This window comes from Exophiala dermatitidis (assembly GCF_000230625.1).
Source record: "Exophiala dermatitidis NIH/UT8656 unplaced genomic scaffold supercont1.1, whole genome shotgun sequence".
Lineage (NCBI taxonomy): Eukaryota > Fungi > Ascomycota > Eurotiomycetes > Chaetothyriales > Herpotrichiellaceae > Exophiala > Exophiala dermatitidis.
In genome coordinates, this window is record NW_008751646.1 from 375730 (window position 1) to 391602 (window position 15873).

Below are 15873 nucleotides of genomic sequence, written 5' to 3' on the forward strand. Positions count from 1 at the left end.
CTAGCGAATAAGGAGGAGTTATTTAACTTACGATACTCTTAACTAAGAACTTCTATCGAAAGAGTATTCGGCGTACTTAAGCGTAAGTTTAAGATACTAAGAAGCGCGCCTAAGTATACTATTTAGAAATAGATATTACTTATTCTCGCTTTAACGGCGGTATATAACTTTAATATTAATACGAGCGCCGATCTATTATAGAATACCGATTTTATCTATCTCTTAAAGATCGACGCCGACGCCTTTACCGAGCTAATTCCTACTACTCTACTACGAGCTCGCTCGAGAGCGTATAACGCTATAGCTACGAAAAGAGATACGATAGCGCAGAAGATATAGGACGAGTATATAAGGATTCGAAGTTAAAGAGAATAAGATATATAGGAATTTATACTAAAAAGAGATAGATCTATCTACTATAAATAAATCTATCTACCTAGGGTATTAGATAACTCGCGCTCTAGCTACTACTTACGCTTAGGTATATCCTTAAGCCCTATCTAGATTTCGATATTTACCTTAGACGTAAGTAGTCTAATAGCGGTAATAAAAAGCTCTCTCGAGAGATAGTACTCCTCTTATAATATTCTTACGGCCCTTATTCTCGCGGACTCTTTTAGTATATTTTCCTGCTATTCTAGCCCCTTTATTAAAGCGATTACGGTAGTAACCCGCTCGAGCGTATTAATTTAAGCACTTACTATCGACTTACGAGCCGATCTACGTATAGAGAATAAAGCGCTCGCGCTAGAGCGCCTTACTAGAGTTACGGTAGTAACTAGAGCCTATTAAAGTTATTAGATACTCGTTTTTAACGCTATTTAACGTATCTCTTATCTCTATTATAGACTCCTCGTCTCTTTTATTACTAGTTAAATACGGCGTCTCGTTACTAGCGCCAAATTATACGTCTTTTACTAAAGTTTAGCTAAGATTAATATCCTCGTCGATCTTCTCGAAGACGTCGAACTCGAAGGTCTACGAGTAGACGCCTCTAGCGTACGTACCTATAAAGATCTCTTCTAATAGGTGCCGAAACGGTAACGACGCGAGACGCTAATATATGTTTTTAGAGTCCTCGGCTATAAGTTTAGCCTACTTATCGTCGCTCGCTTAAATTCGATCTTGCTCGTCGACGATAATACCTAATATATCGGCTATACGAGACTAGAACTTAAAATCGTTATATAACTATAGTTCTACGAGTTAGTAAGTAAAAAGATATAGAACGCGCTTAAAAAAAAGGCTCTTTTTATATATAGATTTACGCTTACTCTTTACTTAAGTACTAGAGGGCTTTAGAAGACTCTTCGCCTCGAATACCTCGATAATATCTCGGTATATACGCGCCTTAAAGTTACTATTAGACGTCTATTTACTACCTTTACGTACGGTAAGGTAATACTTATTTAATAACGTCTCGATAGTAATAGGCGTTTAAGAATAACGTTAAATCTTCCTAGCGTTAGTAGAAGACGATATAATAGCTATTCGGTTAATAGAACTCGGCGTTGGAATAAAAGTATAGAAAAAGGGCTTAAAATAGGCGTAAAAACGCGTCTCCTAATATCGAGAAGATTAAATCGATAGATAAAACTACGTATTCGATACGTAGTTTATTCTATCGGTTCTTATTAGCGTTTTAGTGCCTAAAAAGGCGCTAAAAAACCGTAGCGCGCGCCGTCGAACTTAAAAGTCTCCATACCTTATGTCGCGGTCTCAACTTGTCGGTTTATACGCGTCTTGTTGCTAGTTGGCGGTTTGAAATGCTTGGGCCGAGCAGGGCCTAAACAATAAAGTCAAGGTGGATGATGAACGGCCGAAAAGGGGAGAAAGAGGAGTAGTGCAAACATGACAAACAAAGCAAACCTAGCGAAAGCTTGTTCTCACAACCACAAAGTTTACTTGGGTTTGTACAACCACGACTCGGACTGTCTGTTGATCCTCTCAGCAGACAACTCCATAATAATGGCATGAGACACGAACCTTAACTCTTGGCCCACTGAACCAAAAGATACAGTACTTTATTTCGAACACACGACAGTCATGAAGAGTCTACAGATTTGCAGATCTGCCCTGCTGCGGCCGAATTTGCAGGTTCTCTCCCGGCGCAGCGCCCCCCGAAACACCAACGCGTTCCAGACGCGGCCTTTCAGTACGGTCCTACCCCTCCGTCAGGCGCAAGTTCGGCCAGAGAAGCCGGTGAACTTCTACCGGAGCCACGGCCGAGCACTGGCCAAGGCGCTTACGTTGGCCTTTCTCAGCTACCAGATTGCATATTGGGCGTGGCTTTACCTGGAGACGGAGGAGATCAAGCACGAGAAGAATCAGGAGATCAAAGCTTTGGAACGTGAAGTGCGACTTTTGGATGAAAATCGACGGTCACAAAAATCTAGTGGATAAGTCTGCAGAAGGGCGATCGTCGACACTGGGTACCATGTAACCCGAGTCGAAGGTGGAAAATGACTGCTTGCAATGTTGCCAAGGTTTGGCACAGCACAAACCAACTGGGCCGTATACTCTACAAAGCGATCGGCGGAGGCCTAAAATCTCCAACAGCCTGCCGTCTGTGCAACGAAGCAGACGTTGACCTATGAGTCAGCAGACTTTGGTGGAAGTTTATGAGAGAGATTGCCGAAGATCTGCGTGAGCTGTTCCAGGTACGACTTTGTCTGCCACAGGTAAACCAGTCGCCGTCAAACTTATCCACCATACTACGAGGTGTGGTCATCTTCAAAACTATGGTCCAAAGGCCAAATGTTCAGTAGGATGGTGCAGGCTTGCAAAGTTTGCGGAGTGATCATCTTCAAAACTATGGTCCAGAGGTCAAATGCTCAGTAGGATGGTGCAGGCTTGCAAAATTCGCACATAAGGAGGCCGGTCGAAAGGTATAAAGATCAGGCTCATTCTGCTCTACAACTCCCGGACTTCTCTCATCTCATCTCATCTCAGATAATCAAGGAAGCCTTACAAGCATCAAAGACTTCTTACAATACACTCTTCATCCACGTCTATCTTCAAGACACACTCTTCTTTGGTCCCCAAACCATCCACCACTTCTCTTTCCGTCTCGTCAAGACTTCTGTGGTCGACGAGTCAACTTTACTACCCTTCAACCTCGAATTACTTGGCTGTTTTGTCAACATCGACCGCAACCATGCACGCAAACATGCTTGCCGCCATCAGCGCTTTGTTTCTGGTCCTCCTGGGCCTTCAGGTTTCTGCTCTTCCGCTCTCGGTCCTGTCAGTTGGAGCCCTGCTTGGCTCCTCGGTCCCTGCTTTTCCGGTTGCCTCCTGGTCAGATGGAGCCATCTTTAGCTTCCCAGTCTCTGCTCTTCCGGTTTCCGCCTTGTCCAGCCCTAGCCCTGACTTCAACAATACGGGAACCCATGTTGCTGATCTCCCTACCGCTGCTTCAACTGCCGATCATCCCGCAACTGCTTCTACCGTTGCAGCCGGTGGATCCCGCGTCTCTCCCGTCCACATGGCAGCCAAAGACGATCCGAAACCCACAAAGTTCTGGAAACGCGGTTGGTGGTCATGCGCCCTCTCTATTCTGCGGGCCTGCAAATGGCACGCGGCCGATCCTCATCCCAGTTCAACAGAGCTTATCACGGTGTACCAACCACCCTCGTCTCTCTTTCCTTCGTGGGAACTCGTGTCCACGCCTCCCTTTACCGTCAGCGCCGCCACAGGGTTGCCCCCAAGCAGCGATCCCAACCCTATTACCTGGTCAATTGTGTCTGTGTCTGTGTCCGCGAGGGGATTGTCCACCATCACGGGAACGGGGGCTCCAGTCATTGTTGCAACTACTACGCCTGCAGCGACACCTAAACCAGATCCCAGCAGTCTTTCTGGGCAGAGCCATCGTGGTCCTTTCCCCACTATTACCTCCTACCAGTACTAGATAGCACTAGATGGATACCTCAGATGCCTGACTAGCACTAGATGGATACCTCAGATGCCTGACTAGCACTAGATAGATACCTCAGATGCCTGACTACCTTAAGTAGACAGATAATACCACTGGTCTGATGATTACTAGTATTCCATTTCTGTTCCATGGCACCGTAGCCCCTAGGAGATCTGTTAAACGTTGCGACATACTAGTGGTTGACAGTAGATAGATAAGCCAGGCTTGCGTATTGCTATGCAAGGTACTGTAGGGACTACTAATACTACCTAAACCTAGGTACCAAAGTAGATCGATATCTGGCAGTTAGTACTGTACATGATACAGCTGATTCTGGTTCTGGTTCTGATTTTGATTCAGTATTCCATTTGCATTTTCATTCTCATTTTCCAGCACACTGGCACTGGCAGCCCACCACCTGCAGTCAAACGCAAAGACCCCAGGTAGGGTAGAGACAAGACACATACTGTATCCATCCGTTGCAAGGACATAGACGACCAATGACCGACCACCTTGGCCACGTCCCGTCCTCTTTGGCACAAATCGTCTGCGTGCGGTCAAGATCTCATTCAGCCAGGTAAGAGAGGCTTGTACTTATCCAGCCCACGTCTTCCCGCCGCGGAATCGGAATCGGAATCGTCAGTGCCCAATAAATCGCCGGTAGGTTCCTTGCCAATACCATTGGTATACCGGCTGGAATCCATCCTAGACATATCGGGACCGCCGTTACTGTCATTCAAAGCAGAACTGTTTATGTTCGTCCTCCGTGGCGGTAAAGGTGGTGCAACTTCCGACTCTGCGTGAGGCTGACGGGATGGAGCGCTACTGATTCGTGGAGACTGAGACTGGACAACGGAACCAATACTACTACCGCTGCCACCATCGCGCGTCTGTGGTCTCTGGCTTTGACTTTGCTTTTGACTCTGCTGCAGCAGTGACACACCACGCGGTGGAGGTTGTGGAGGAGTAGGAGTTCCTTTGTGAGCTCCTGCAGGCTCAGACGACACTGAATCTCGGGCACTGACGAACGATGATGTGGAACTAGTTGTCCCCGTCCGCTTGGGTAATGGCGGAGGCTGTTGGTCTTCAGTTGGACTTGTTCGTGGAGGATGAATTTCAGTGTGAGTCGGAGTCGGAGTCGGTGATGGCGAAGTCAAATTTGATGGTTTGGCTGGTTTTGGCGGTGGGAGTTTCTTTGCCATTGCCATTGCCATTGTAGGTGGGGTGGTGGACAGGGCTCTAGACGAAGAGACTTGAGGAGAAGCAGACTGAGATCCAGGCCCTCGACTTGTGACTGGCTGGATCGTTGATGATGATGAAACGGTGGTATTGGAATTGGCCGTAGTGGTGGTGGTGGTGCTGATTCCAGAGGCGGCAGAAACACGTCGTGGAGTCGGTGGTGCGGGTGCTTGAAGCGATGTGTTATTCGATTTCGGTATTGTGGATGAAGAGACTTGTCTCTCTCCTTCCCACGGAGGCGGGACCATCCTTCTAGTTCCTCGAGATGGTGGAGGGTCAGGTTTCCTGCTGGAAGCTCTACTGCCAGCGGCGGAATTGAAGTTAGCGTTGCTGCCGGCGCCGCCGCCATTGCTGTCCACGCCCAAAGGCCTCTCGACCTGTACCCATTCATCTTCAGTACTTTCTCTCCATGGATTACCCTCACGATTCTTGTTCAACATCATCCCTTCTTTCGGAGGTCGGACCGTGCTTCGAGCTGCTTTGTTCCCGTCGAGCCACCATTTTCTCCTGTCGCTGCTGGCAGGCGGCAATCCTTCCTGGATACTTTCGTATCCCACAACGCTTTCGTTCTCGTCTTCTTCCCCTTCACTGCTGATCTCTTCAAACCCCTCAGTTGAATCGCCCGCATGTACTTTCATCTCTTTCGCTCTCTTAGCGTACATTTTCTTGGTCAGGGCTTCCTTTTTCTCCTCGTCCACGACCAGAATACCCATCTCAAACGTTGCATAGACAGGTTTGTGATCGCTGAATCGAAGGGCCATGACGCTATTATATTCCAACTGCTTCATCTGCGTGCCTAAAATCTCGCCGGCTTGCACGGCCGTGCTTCTGTGGTTGATTTTCCAGACAATCCGGTCGGTCCAGGCGGGGATACGTTGCTTGTCACTGGAATCGAAGTCGTCCGTGCCAATGTCGTATTTGTAAGTGGGCAAGAACTTGACCCGCCCTTCTCGGTAGTAGTTGAAGCAATTTCCCACCACCATCTGAATGTTCAACTGGTCGTTTTCGTATAGCTTCCCCAATGCTTCTTCCCGGACCTTCTCTGGGCCGGTCATGGCCTGGCTGACCAGTGCCCTCACCTTTTCATAGCCTAGTCCAATGCGGTAGTTGAAGTCACCGGCCCAAACGATAATTTCGTGGTCTTCGATACTTCGGTTGCGTTGAAACCGTAACCCCGACGTGATGGTGTTGTAGTCTCGGTTTCGCTCCTCATAGTTTGCAAATCCCGCGGCTAGATGTGCAGTGACGAAGCAAACCGATGTACTTTCAATATCCATTCGGATGGCCACCGCGCCTTTGTTACCGGCAATTCCGCTCATGCCAGTCTTCTTGATTGCCCCCTCAACGTTCTTGATGCGGCCGAGAAGACTAGACCGAACAAAAACCATCAAAGCGGCGCCGACGAGTTGACCACTTCTCAAAAGCACATATTCGTCTTCGTTGCCTGGAAGGCCATCCGATTTCTCTTGTCCATATCCGTTGAGACAGTTTCTCACTGCCGTCTCCCAGAGAACCCGTCGCTTGGGGTCTGTGCTCATGATTTGTTGTGGACTTAACTCCACGAGCTCTTGAAAGCCCACGACGACGATATCAAGATCTTTGCCACGAACGTCCAACCACGGACTAAGGTCTTCGTTGGCTCCCATTGTCTTTCCGTTCAAGTTATAGGTGCCCATACCCAAATTAATCTGGTCTCTCGTCTCGAACTCGGCTCGTCGCCTTGCCACTTCCGCAACGACCCAATCGTTGACGGGATCATATAGGTCAACACTATTTTGACCGACCAGTCGTCCAAGCAGAAGATCGACCGTGTTTTGTTTGTTTTTATCTTCGAAGTGGTTTACATAGAGTCGTGTTGCACTTTTCCTTGCATCGGCAATGGCCCCAGCGAGACTCATTTTCCCATGTCTGGTGAATGAACTCTTCAGCGCACCCGTTCCGGCGTAGATTTTCGACAGCGCGTCCCCATTGTCGGCCCATAACGTGGAATGACGCATCCAGAAATCGGAATTTCCTCGCTCGTCACGATGCGATAGAAACAACTCAAGGGCCATTTGACTGATCATGCCCTGAATGAGGTTCGTGCGGTCCAAGCAATCCAGACAATTGACACGGAACACTCCGTTTTGCTGCATGACCACCACCGGTCTTTTGACTCTGGTCTTCTTTCCGTCGATGACCGTCTCCTCAGAAATATCTTCCGAAAGGAAGTAGACAAAAGACTCCAAACTAGGTTCCAGATATGGTCGAATGGCTCGGGCTCCCTCGTAACCACTGGCGCCCTTGGTCTTCTCGTGGAAGTCGAATTCTGTCTCGCGAAGTAGATGATGTTCTTCCATTTCGCCCTCTTCATGACGTCGAAGGGGGCTCCTCGCTACATGATAGCGATATCTTTCCGTCAACTCCACTTCACCAGGCTTGAACGCGCTCAGCAGATTGACGATATGCACGGCCCCATATGTCCTTTCCAAATTAGCAAAGTGTTTGTCAAAGCTGGGCTGCGTGGCTTCTGGCGAACGAGTGATCTGGATCTTCTGCTGTCCCGGGATCAAGCTACTTGAACTCTCCCAAAAGATAGGAATACTGCCACGGATCTGCACGTATGAAAAGCATAGACCGGTATTGGACCAGAAGACGGTTTCGGTCTCGACAAAGTTGGCCACATTGCCATCGTCGTCGATGCCTCGAGAGTTAAAACGTGTCCCTGCACGTCTTGACGACAGTCTTGAGATTACTGTCAAAGTAGTTGGTAAGCCCGGCGTGGTGCCGCGAATCGGGGATGACGAGGGCGGTACGGTGAGAGTCTGGACAAACCCCCGAATGACCGAAGTCAGAAGTCGGGACCGATCAAGCTCGTTACGCTCGTGGTCAGTCAGCCTGCTTCGGAATTTCAAGAGAGGGTCGATCATGTAAGAATTCCACAGAAGCCCTTCATCAAGGCTGGAGATGTCGACCGTAGAGAACTCCTCGGCACTACAACGCATCAGTATCATAGGTAGAATCAGCCTTCAGGTTCCACAGACCGGTCCTGAAGTCGTCGTGTAAGGTCAAAGTCGACGCTGTAGTAAAAGTGCCCGTTGCTCAAGAGCTTCTTCAAGGCATGAAAAGGGTGCTCGGCGCTTGAGTCACTCTGGTCATAACCTCCTCCGTAATCGACATCATCCGATTGGAAGGTCTGTCCGGGGTATGGGTTCGGGTATGGACCATAGGCATGGTCGTAATCCGCACGATTGAGGCAATCTTCTAGTTGTCAGTCATGCGGACGTACGGTGTCCGACAGACTTACAGAACTCGACCGCAAAAATCTTGTGCACCAGCTCTCCGGGTCGGACCGTAGCCACAATCTCCGAGCCGGTAATGACACAAAGAAAAACATCGTTGTTGAGCGTGATCAGCCCCAAGGTGCCCTTAGCGGCGGCTACTGAGTGAAACAGGGTCAGGTCGATGGATGATCTTTCGCCAAACTCCACCATACATCGCGGAGTTAGATTCGAACGGTTCAAATTCTCCGATGGTAGGCTGGTCGTGCTCGATATCTTTGAGCCCTCCGGCGGAGGGGAATGGGTGTGTCGAAAGACCAGCACATGTTCGTCAGTGGCCAATGCCAGAGTCCGATGAGGGTAGTCGTGGATCAACACCCGTGTAGGCATGGCAGCACTGGTCACCAGAGTCTCCGCGATGGCCGCTGCATTTCCAACCGAGTGTTGAATGCGTGCGTGCAAGGAGCCCTAGTAACGGCGACTTGATGTTGGTACGGATTGATATCAATCCGTGTCGGAGTAGATACAGCCGCGTACTGCGCCGCCTAGTCTCTTTGATGTGAGTTGTCAATACGCCGTCCGTTATCGGAGCCTCACACGTAGTCACTGCTCTTGTCAACCGACTGGGAGTGCCTTGTAAGTAGTCACTGAAACTATAGTCGTACAAGCCGTTGTTCCACTGTCTGCCTTGGATGGCTTCAAGTTGCCTGTGCAGTGAATTATCCGGATTGGATTTACACGTGATCCGCTTACGTGAGGTGCTCACCAATATACCAGGTACCTTTGGGTGCATATATACGGTGAGCTACCAAAGCTGCCTACTGTCACACAAGGCCGTGAGAACACAGCAGAAGAATAGTTGCTCCATATTAAGATGCTCACGCCATAGTGTCAGACGTGTTCAAAGTCGTTGAATGGAGGATCAAGCCCGTATACCCTTCAGAGAGTGCCACTGACACTGCCTCTCTGGAACAATGACACATCCAGGTATCTCGCAATGAAGGTAGCACCAAACGCCTGAGGCTGGCAGAACATGCCTCTTCGATCATCGCCTTCAATCTTTAAAGGTCAATTGCATCCGCGCGCTCTCTCGCTCCCGCTCTTACATGCTTAATGCATCGCAGGCTTCACCTTCAATGAAATCCAGCCGTTCAAAAACAACCAACACCGGGTCCTAAATGTATTTTGAACAACACCCGCTCGAATCTTTGCCGTCGTAAATCGTCGCAACGTGACACAATATCCTTGCACCCACTGTCTCTCTCCCCCGAGGCATGAAAAACCGATCCCGAGGCTTCGGGAGGAAAAAGCCATGCCTCCTGATGTAGCCTATGTGAGCAGACTTCCTCTCTGTCAACATCGCAGACCGACCTGATTCGGAGATAAAGGGAAAAAGAAGAACCGAGAAAGAAGGGACCAGGAAAGTCCCTTCGAGGCCTAAGAGCCCCAATGGATAAGAAATGGACAAAACCACCCCGGCTTCCACTCTTTCTGATCATCTCGTCCGGCACTTCCTAATCCCGGAATCTCGAACCGTTGCAGTCCGCGAAGGTCAACCGGAGTCAGCCACTCACATAACGATGCATGCACCTTGTTCGGTGGCACCATGCTGAGGCTTCGCGGCTACATCAGGCTTTTTTTCACCTTTTAAAGACCGGCTGGACCGAGGGGGAGCGCCTCCCAGCATCCAGGCAGCCAGTCCACCAGGCTTTTTCTTCTTGGCTAGAATTATCGTTAGAGCCATCAGGGCGAACAAAAGTGAAGACCACTGCTTACCTTTCTTGTCCCTCCTCGGGTTCAATTCTTCATCAAGTGCAATGATGGCGTCGCCGTCCAATGCAGGAGGAGCCGGTGGCTCTTCCGGCTTGGGCTCGGGAATAGGCCACATCATCATCGTGATGTGCATATCGGGCTGGACGATGGATTCCCAATAGTTGGGCATGATGATTTCCTTATCAGGCCCGATTAAGTCGTAGCGCCCATTCATGACATGTTCCGCAAGACCCTCAATATGTGCAAAGGCTTGATTGATGAGGCCTTCCATATCCTGGCGTATGTTAGCATTTACCACACCCCTAAAGGCCACAAGCACTTACTCTCCACTTGCAGCATCGTTCCCAAGGAAAATTGTAGTTACGCCCAATGGCATCTTTGAACCTCACCGGCGCTTTCTTCTCCGGAGCGGCGGCGGCGGCGGCCTTCTTTTCTGCTTCTTCTGCTTCGGCCTTGGCCTTAGCTGCGGCCTCTTCGGCCTCCTTAAGCTTGGCCTGCGCTTCTTCTTGTGCTTTCCGGGCCTCCTCCTTGATCGCGGCCGCAGCTTCGGCGGCCTCTTTTTCGGCGGCTGTTTTGGCCGCAGCCGCAGCTTCATCGGCAATCTTCTTCTCCGCTGCCGCTTTCTCGGCTTTGGCCTGAGCCTCTTCGGCGGCCGCCTTCAATGCGGCCTCTGCTGCCTCTTTCCGAATCTGTTGCTCCCGAGCGGCCTGTTCAGCCGCTTGCCGAACTTTCTCCTCATACGCTCGGATTGCCTCTTGTCTGGCTTCTTCCCGAATCCGTTGTTCTTCGGCCATACGCTCGGCCATCGCAGCAGCATCAGCACGGGCTTTAGCCTCGGCCGCCCGGATTGCCTCTTCTCGTATGCGCCGTTCTTCCTCCGCACGTGCAGCAGCTGCGGCAGCTTCTGCTCGCGCCCTCTCTTCCGCCTGTATTAGAGCTTGATCACGGATCCGCTTCTCTTCTTGGGCCCGTATGGCGTCTTCTCGTGCTCTCTCTTCCGCCTGACGAAGGGCCTGTTCCCGAATCCGGCTTTCTTGCTCGGCCCGTGCAGCATCGGCCTTTGCCTTTTCTGCTGCTTGCGCTTCTTTAGATAGTTCTGCCTGGGCGCGTTCTTCCTTCATCAAATCGGCGAAGCGCTTGAACATCTCTTCTGGATCTGCGTCCTTCTTGACCTCGAATTTGTCGACCGACGCGGTGGCCGAGCCAGGCTGAGGCGAGGGGACGAGAGGGGGAGCCATCCGGTAATCCATGTAAGGGAAAGGCATTTGCTGGGGATACTGAAATAAGTGTGGGGGATACTGCTGCCCCGGGAACTGAGGAGGGTATTGAGGTGGAAAGTAACCTCCAGGAGGCGGTGCTCCATAGTTGACCATGGTCCCCGCAGCATACGGAGACACCGTGTATGGTGAACTCACTTGGGACGGGGCATGATGACCAAACCCCGGGCCGTATCCTGAATGCGCGGGAAATGGCACGGGCTGACCAGGAGCCATAGGAGGATATGGAGGTGGAAATGGTGCCGCCATTGGTTGCGGTGGCACCGGTATCATCTGATTTGCGTGTGGCACAGCAGGGTATGTATACGATGCGGAGGAACTGCTGTGAGGGTACCCGTTGTGCGCATAATATGATTGAGGCCGCGGCATGCCAGGGCCTAAATCTCGCCTGGCCAGGAATTCTTCAGTAGAGTCTCCGCTCTCAGTAGGTGATGTATCTTGTAGTTCCCGTTTTCGGCTGTGTGTGGTGTCGCGTCGTGCTGGTTGGCGGCGCGACGGCTGGCGGCGCATAGAATTGGATCTGGACTCGTATTCTGGCACCCTCTCCCGATGATCTATCCTTGATGCCAGGTCTGAGCCATCGCCTTCGGGGAGCTCGGGAGGGTATTCCAGGTGGACAAAATCGCCGGGAAGCGACCCTGATCCACTTTGACTTTGGGTGATCTGGATGTCAGAGTAATGAGGGGATATCTCAGCGGGCGAAACTTGCACGCCGTGCTCGTGCAGCTCGTCGTCGCCTTGTGAGATGGGAGAAGGGGAACGGGAGCGGACGTGAGTTATGTCAATGTGGGTGTGACTTTGACGGCCGGAGGACCTAAGAACAGACGGGTCAGCATTGACAGAACAGCCTGGGCAGACCACGCACCCCATTGGACTCGAGCGAGGTCAAGGAATACCGCGCCCAACCCACCCCTGAGGGAAGGCTGAACGAGATAACCTTGAAGGTTTGTCAGTTAAAGGGATGCTAACCGGACCAACAGTAGGGCTGACTTGGGAATTCCGGACAGTGCAGGTGGCCAGGTCCGGAGTATGCGCGCAAGGATGAATGCTCTTCAGAGCTGGGAAAATAATGTGCGGAGGTGGACCGTGGATCGTAAACCTGTCTGTCCACCCGTTGACCGCTCGCCGGAAATGTGGTTCTCAAGTTTGGGATGTTCCAAAACAGGTGGTGGAGCCGTGGGGTGGGCAGAGACAAGCGACGGAGGACGAGGGAGGGTCGGCCAGAGGCGCCGTGGCACATGCGAGGAGCCGAGAGTCAACCAGAGCAGAGCTGCTGGGGATCTCTTTGACTTATAAGGAGACGCACCAGCTCTCCCGCAGCGCTAGTGCGTTATCCTCGCAAAGAGATTATAAGTGGGAGAATAGGAACAGGAGTGAGGAATGTCGACGACCAGCAAGCGAGGGAGCGAGTCGAGGTGACTGTTTGTTTGGTGCCGGATCCAAGTTTCGGGAAACGCCCAAAGGACAAAATCTAGGGAGGATGATTGACGTTGATGCCCAATCCGAGACCCGCAGTTTGTGTATAGGCGCAGGCGGTCAATGAAACCTCTGACCCCGGCGACGGTGATCGCTCGATATGGTCGTACTGTGTTCTGTAGGCACCGCAGCTGAGGTCCAGTCCAAGCATTACCAACTTGAAGTGACTGACTCGTCTTGTCCTCGCCGCCTGGTTCTCCTTGCCGCTTCTTCCCAATATGAGTTGAGGTGCCAGTGCCAGTGCCCGTGCCCGAGCCGCAGGCGGGAAACGGCGGTGGTGGGGTCCAGGCGGTCAAGTTGAACTCCAAGCGCAGGGACCGACAACAACAGCGTCAACCTTCTTTTCGCACCCAAGTTCTCTGGTGATGATTACGGCGACCAACGCCAGTGTCAATTATGTTGTGTTGTCACGGCTGATGCGTCCTTGTGTCAATGTCCAGGAGTCCTGGATGGTCCGAACAGCAACGTCCCGGTAGGAATTGGTCCAGAGAAAGCCGGAGGATGACCAGATCCGCCGTAGTAGCAAGAAAGACAAGGACTTGAAATCCAGCACGATTTAATCTTCAAGACCTCTACTGTAAGACTGCTGATGAAGTTGTCAGTGATCAATTCGGTCCTCTCCTCGAGTTGAGCCCTTCCCAAGGGAGGTATTGGAATGCAATTGACTCTGTGACTCCAGTTTACACGCGTTCGAGTCCACAAGGACAAAGCCGAGCCTTAACACAGGGCCACCGATTTGACTGCGGTCGCGAACCTGAAGCGATAAACAGGACTTGGAAGCTTGTGAACAGGCTGAAAGAGAAGACAGCAAGATGTGCGCTGGCTGGCAAAGAAACGAATTGTCACCACAACAACCTGCAGGCTTCGGGCGTACTTAGGTGACGCAGGGTGACACAAGCATTCATGCCCGGGATGCAGAGGACTTGTAAGGGGTTGGAGGACCAGTAAGCGCTTCTTGCGCGCTGTCTTTTTCTGGCTCGGAGCACCGTTGTGACGATGAGACATGGAGGGCTCTGGTCACAGAGAATGGGTGGACAATGGGTTTGAAATCGTAGCTGTAAGAGACGGTCGAAGTGGCATTGAGAGTACAGTCTACATGGGAACGATTCTCAAGAAGACGAGCACTGTCATCTGTGGGTGATGCTTCGCGCTCTCTTCACGGTTTATATTATAATGGCTACTAGTATCTGGAACGGGGTCCTCTCGGTCGATCGGAATTGCTATTTTACTGCCCACTCTGTCACGACTCACACCTGCTGAGCTGGCTTCTCATCTGGGCAAGGCAGATTGTGGGTGAGGCTATGGAGAGGCAGAGTTATGTTGGGCATAGACATGTCAGCCAGAGGTTTGCCTCGTGGCGTGTAATGCTCTGGAAGCAAGGCCAGGACATCCTGATTAGAGGCTGTACCGACCGAGAGTCATCGGCACCATTTAAGCCACAATGTTATTTGCCATCAGTCGGGTGCCGCGACATCTGAGGCATCCTCAGAAATGCTGCCACGTTGGCCGGCGCCAATCCGCTGCCCAACCGTCAATCTGTCGCTGCGACGCTAGTGGAAAACGCCCGCGTCTTACACGATCTCGCACGAACCACAGCTTGCTCCGGAGGTGCTGTGTTGCCTGCAACGGCCATACGTAGAGGCGCAAGTGCTGTCTGGCGGACCCAATTGCTTTCATAAGGTCAGACGTTGATGGGTCGACCTTTGATCTGTATTTCAAGGGTCGGTTCTGGCCAGAATGTGCTTCAACTTTTGGATTTGTTCAACAGTTGCTGGGCTGCAATGACTTCCGCGTCAGTCCCTCCGAGTGGTCTTCGGGTGCTGCGATCATTCACAATGGCTTCGAGTCGCGACGTGGCCAGTCGGCTCAACTTCTGCAACTTTTCTGGCGTTATGGCAACTTCTGCATTTGCCTTTGCAGAGGAGGATGCCTCTAGGAGTCTTTCAGTGGCAAGCTTCAATCCATAAAATCCACGCAGATAGTCGTCGCATAGTTCAATACTCCGGCTAAATCGCCGAATTGCTTGCGTCAAACGCTTCTGCACCTCGCCATTGTCGGTTGTGGACGTGGCTGCCAGATATTCGAGCTCACCAAGCCGGGCATGGAGATTCCAGGCATTGGGCGTGATGATGATGGCCTCTTCCAGGGAGAAGATGGCTTGTTGAATACAGCCCTGAGACTCGTAGAGGTCGCTCAACTCGCACCACGCCTCAATGTCGGTGGGGAAAGAGTCAACAAACTGCACCATGTGGTTGATCGCATCTTGAATTCTCCCTAGGCTCTTGACGAGGGCAATCCGCCGTTTGTGGATAGGAACATTCATGGGGTTCTCCTGCAGCACCTTGGTATAATCTTCCAATATCTTTCGCAAGGCCGCCTCGTCTGTCGCCACAGCTTCTTGGTATAAGCCTCTCATGGCCATTACACGTTCGTTGTTTGGGCCAAATCTGTCATTCAATCTCTCCACACATAGAAAGGCCGACTCATCGTCCCCTGTACGGAGACAAGCATAGAGCAGTTGCTCCACGTCTCTCCATAGCTCGGTGGAGTCCGCTGAACTGAAGATGGATGCAGGAAACGTAGTGCTCACGGAAGATGCTTTGGCAAGGATGGCCGGGGCTTTTTGCGCAACTCGCAGCACGGCAGCTGGGTCGGAGGGATTGTTCGTGATAGCGGTCGCCATAGTTGCTCTTCCAAGCGACTGCTCGCAGGAAGACAAGGGCTTGTAGGGCTTGTGCGGGATTGCACCAATGTTTACGGCTTGTTCTCACAGTTGGCTGGCGACAGACACCGCCGGTTGAGATAGATCAAATGAAAATGACCGGTTGTACTACTGTACTCAGGTACCTGCCGGTGTTATAACACCCGTTCAAGTTCACGAGGCTGGAGCAGAGACCAGTACGGCGGAGTAGTTAAGTAGCAACACGCATGTACG

General features: G+C 51.4%; 5 protein-coding genes across 5 annotated transcripts; 2 read left to right on the forward strand and 3 right to left on the reverse strand.

The window, feature by feature from the left end:
* Positions 1-2046: 2046 nt before the first annotated feature.
* On the forward strand, positions 2047-2403 carry HMPREF1120_00138 (uncharacterized protein; the record flags this gene model as incomplete). Its single annotated transcript, XM_009154128.1, has 1 exon — positions 2047-2403. The coding sequence occupies one exon, from the start codon at positions 2047-2049 to the stop codon at positions 2401-2403; it is 357 nt and encodes a 118-aa protein (XP_009152376.1).
* A 754-nt stretch (positions 2404-3157) lies between these two features.
* Positions 3158-3907, forward strand: HMPREF1120_00139 (uncharacterized protein; the record flags this gene model as incomplete). Its single annotated transcript, XM_009154129.1, has 1 exon — positions 3158-3907. One exon carries the CDS (start codon positions 3158-3160, stop codon positions 3905-3907), a length of 750 nt encoding a protein of 249 aa, XP_009152377.1.
* A 123-nt stretch (positions 3908-4030) lies between these two features.
* On the reverse strand, positions 4031-9089 carry HMPREF1120_00140 (inositol-1,4,5-trisphosphate 5-phosphatase). The gene is made up of 3 exons (XM_009154130.1): positions 8439-9089; positions 8176-8392; positions 4031-8125 (listed from the first exon to the last, which is right to left on the reverse strand). Exons 1-3 carry the CDS (start codon positions 8800-8802, stop codon positions 4483-4485), a joined length of 4224 nt encoding a protein of 1407 aa, XP_009152378.1. The 5' UTR covers positions 8803-9089; the 3' UTR covers positions 4031-4482.
* Positions 9090-9170: 81 nt separating this feature from the next.
* HMPREF1120_00141 (uncharacterized protein) lies at positions 9171-13504 on the reverse strand. Its single transcript, XM_009154131.1, has 5 exons — positions 12453-13504; positions 12328-12399; positions 10509-12276; positions 10189-10459; positions 9171-10134 (listed from the first exon to the last, which is right to left on the reverse strand). The coding sequence occupies exons 2-5, from the start codon at positions 12330-12332 to the stop codon at positions 9983-9985; spliced, it is 2196 nt and encodes a 731-aa protein (XP_009152379.1). The 5' UTR covers positions 12333-12399; positions 12453-13504; the 3' UTR covers positions 9171-9982.
* A 122-nt stretch (positions 13505-13626) lies between these two features.
* On the reverse strand, positions 13627-15794 carry HMPREF1120_00142 (uncharacterized protein). The gene has a single exon (XM_009154132.1). The coding sequence runs from the start codon at positions 15619-15621 to the stop codon at positions 14683-14685; it is 939 nt and encodes a 312-aa protein (XP_009152380.1). The 5' UTR covers positions 15622-15794; the 3' UTR covers positions 13627-14682.
* Between the last annotated feature and the right edge of the window lie 79 nt (positions 15795-15873).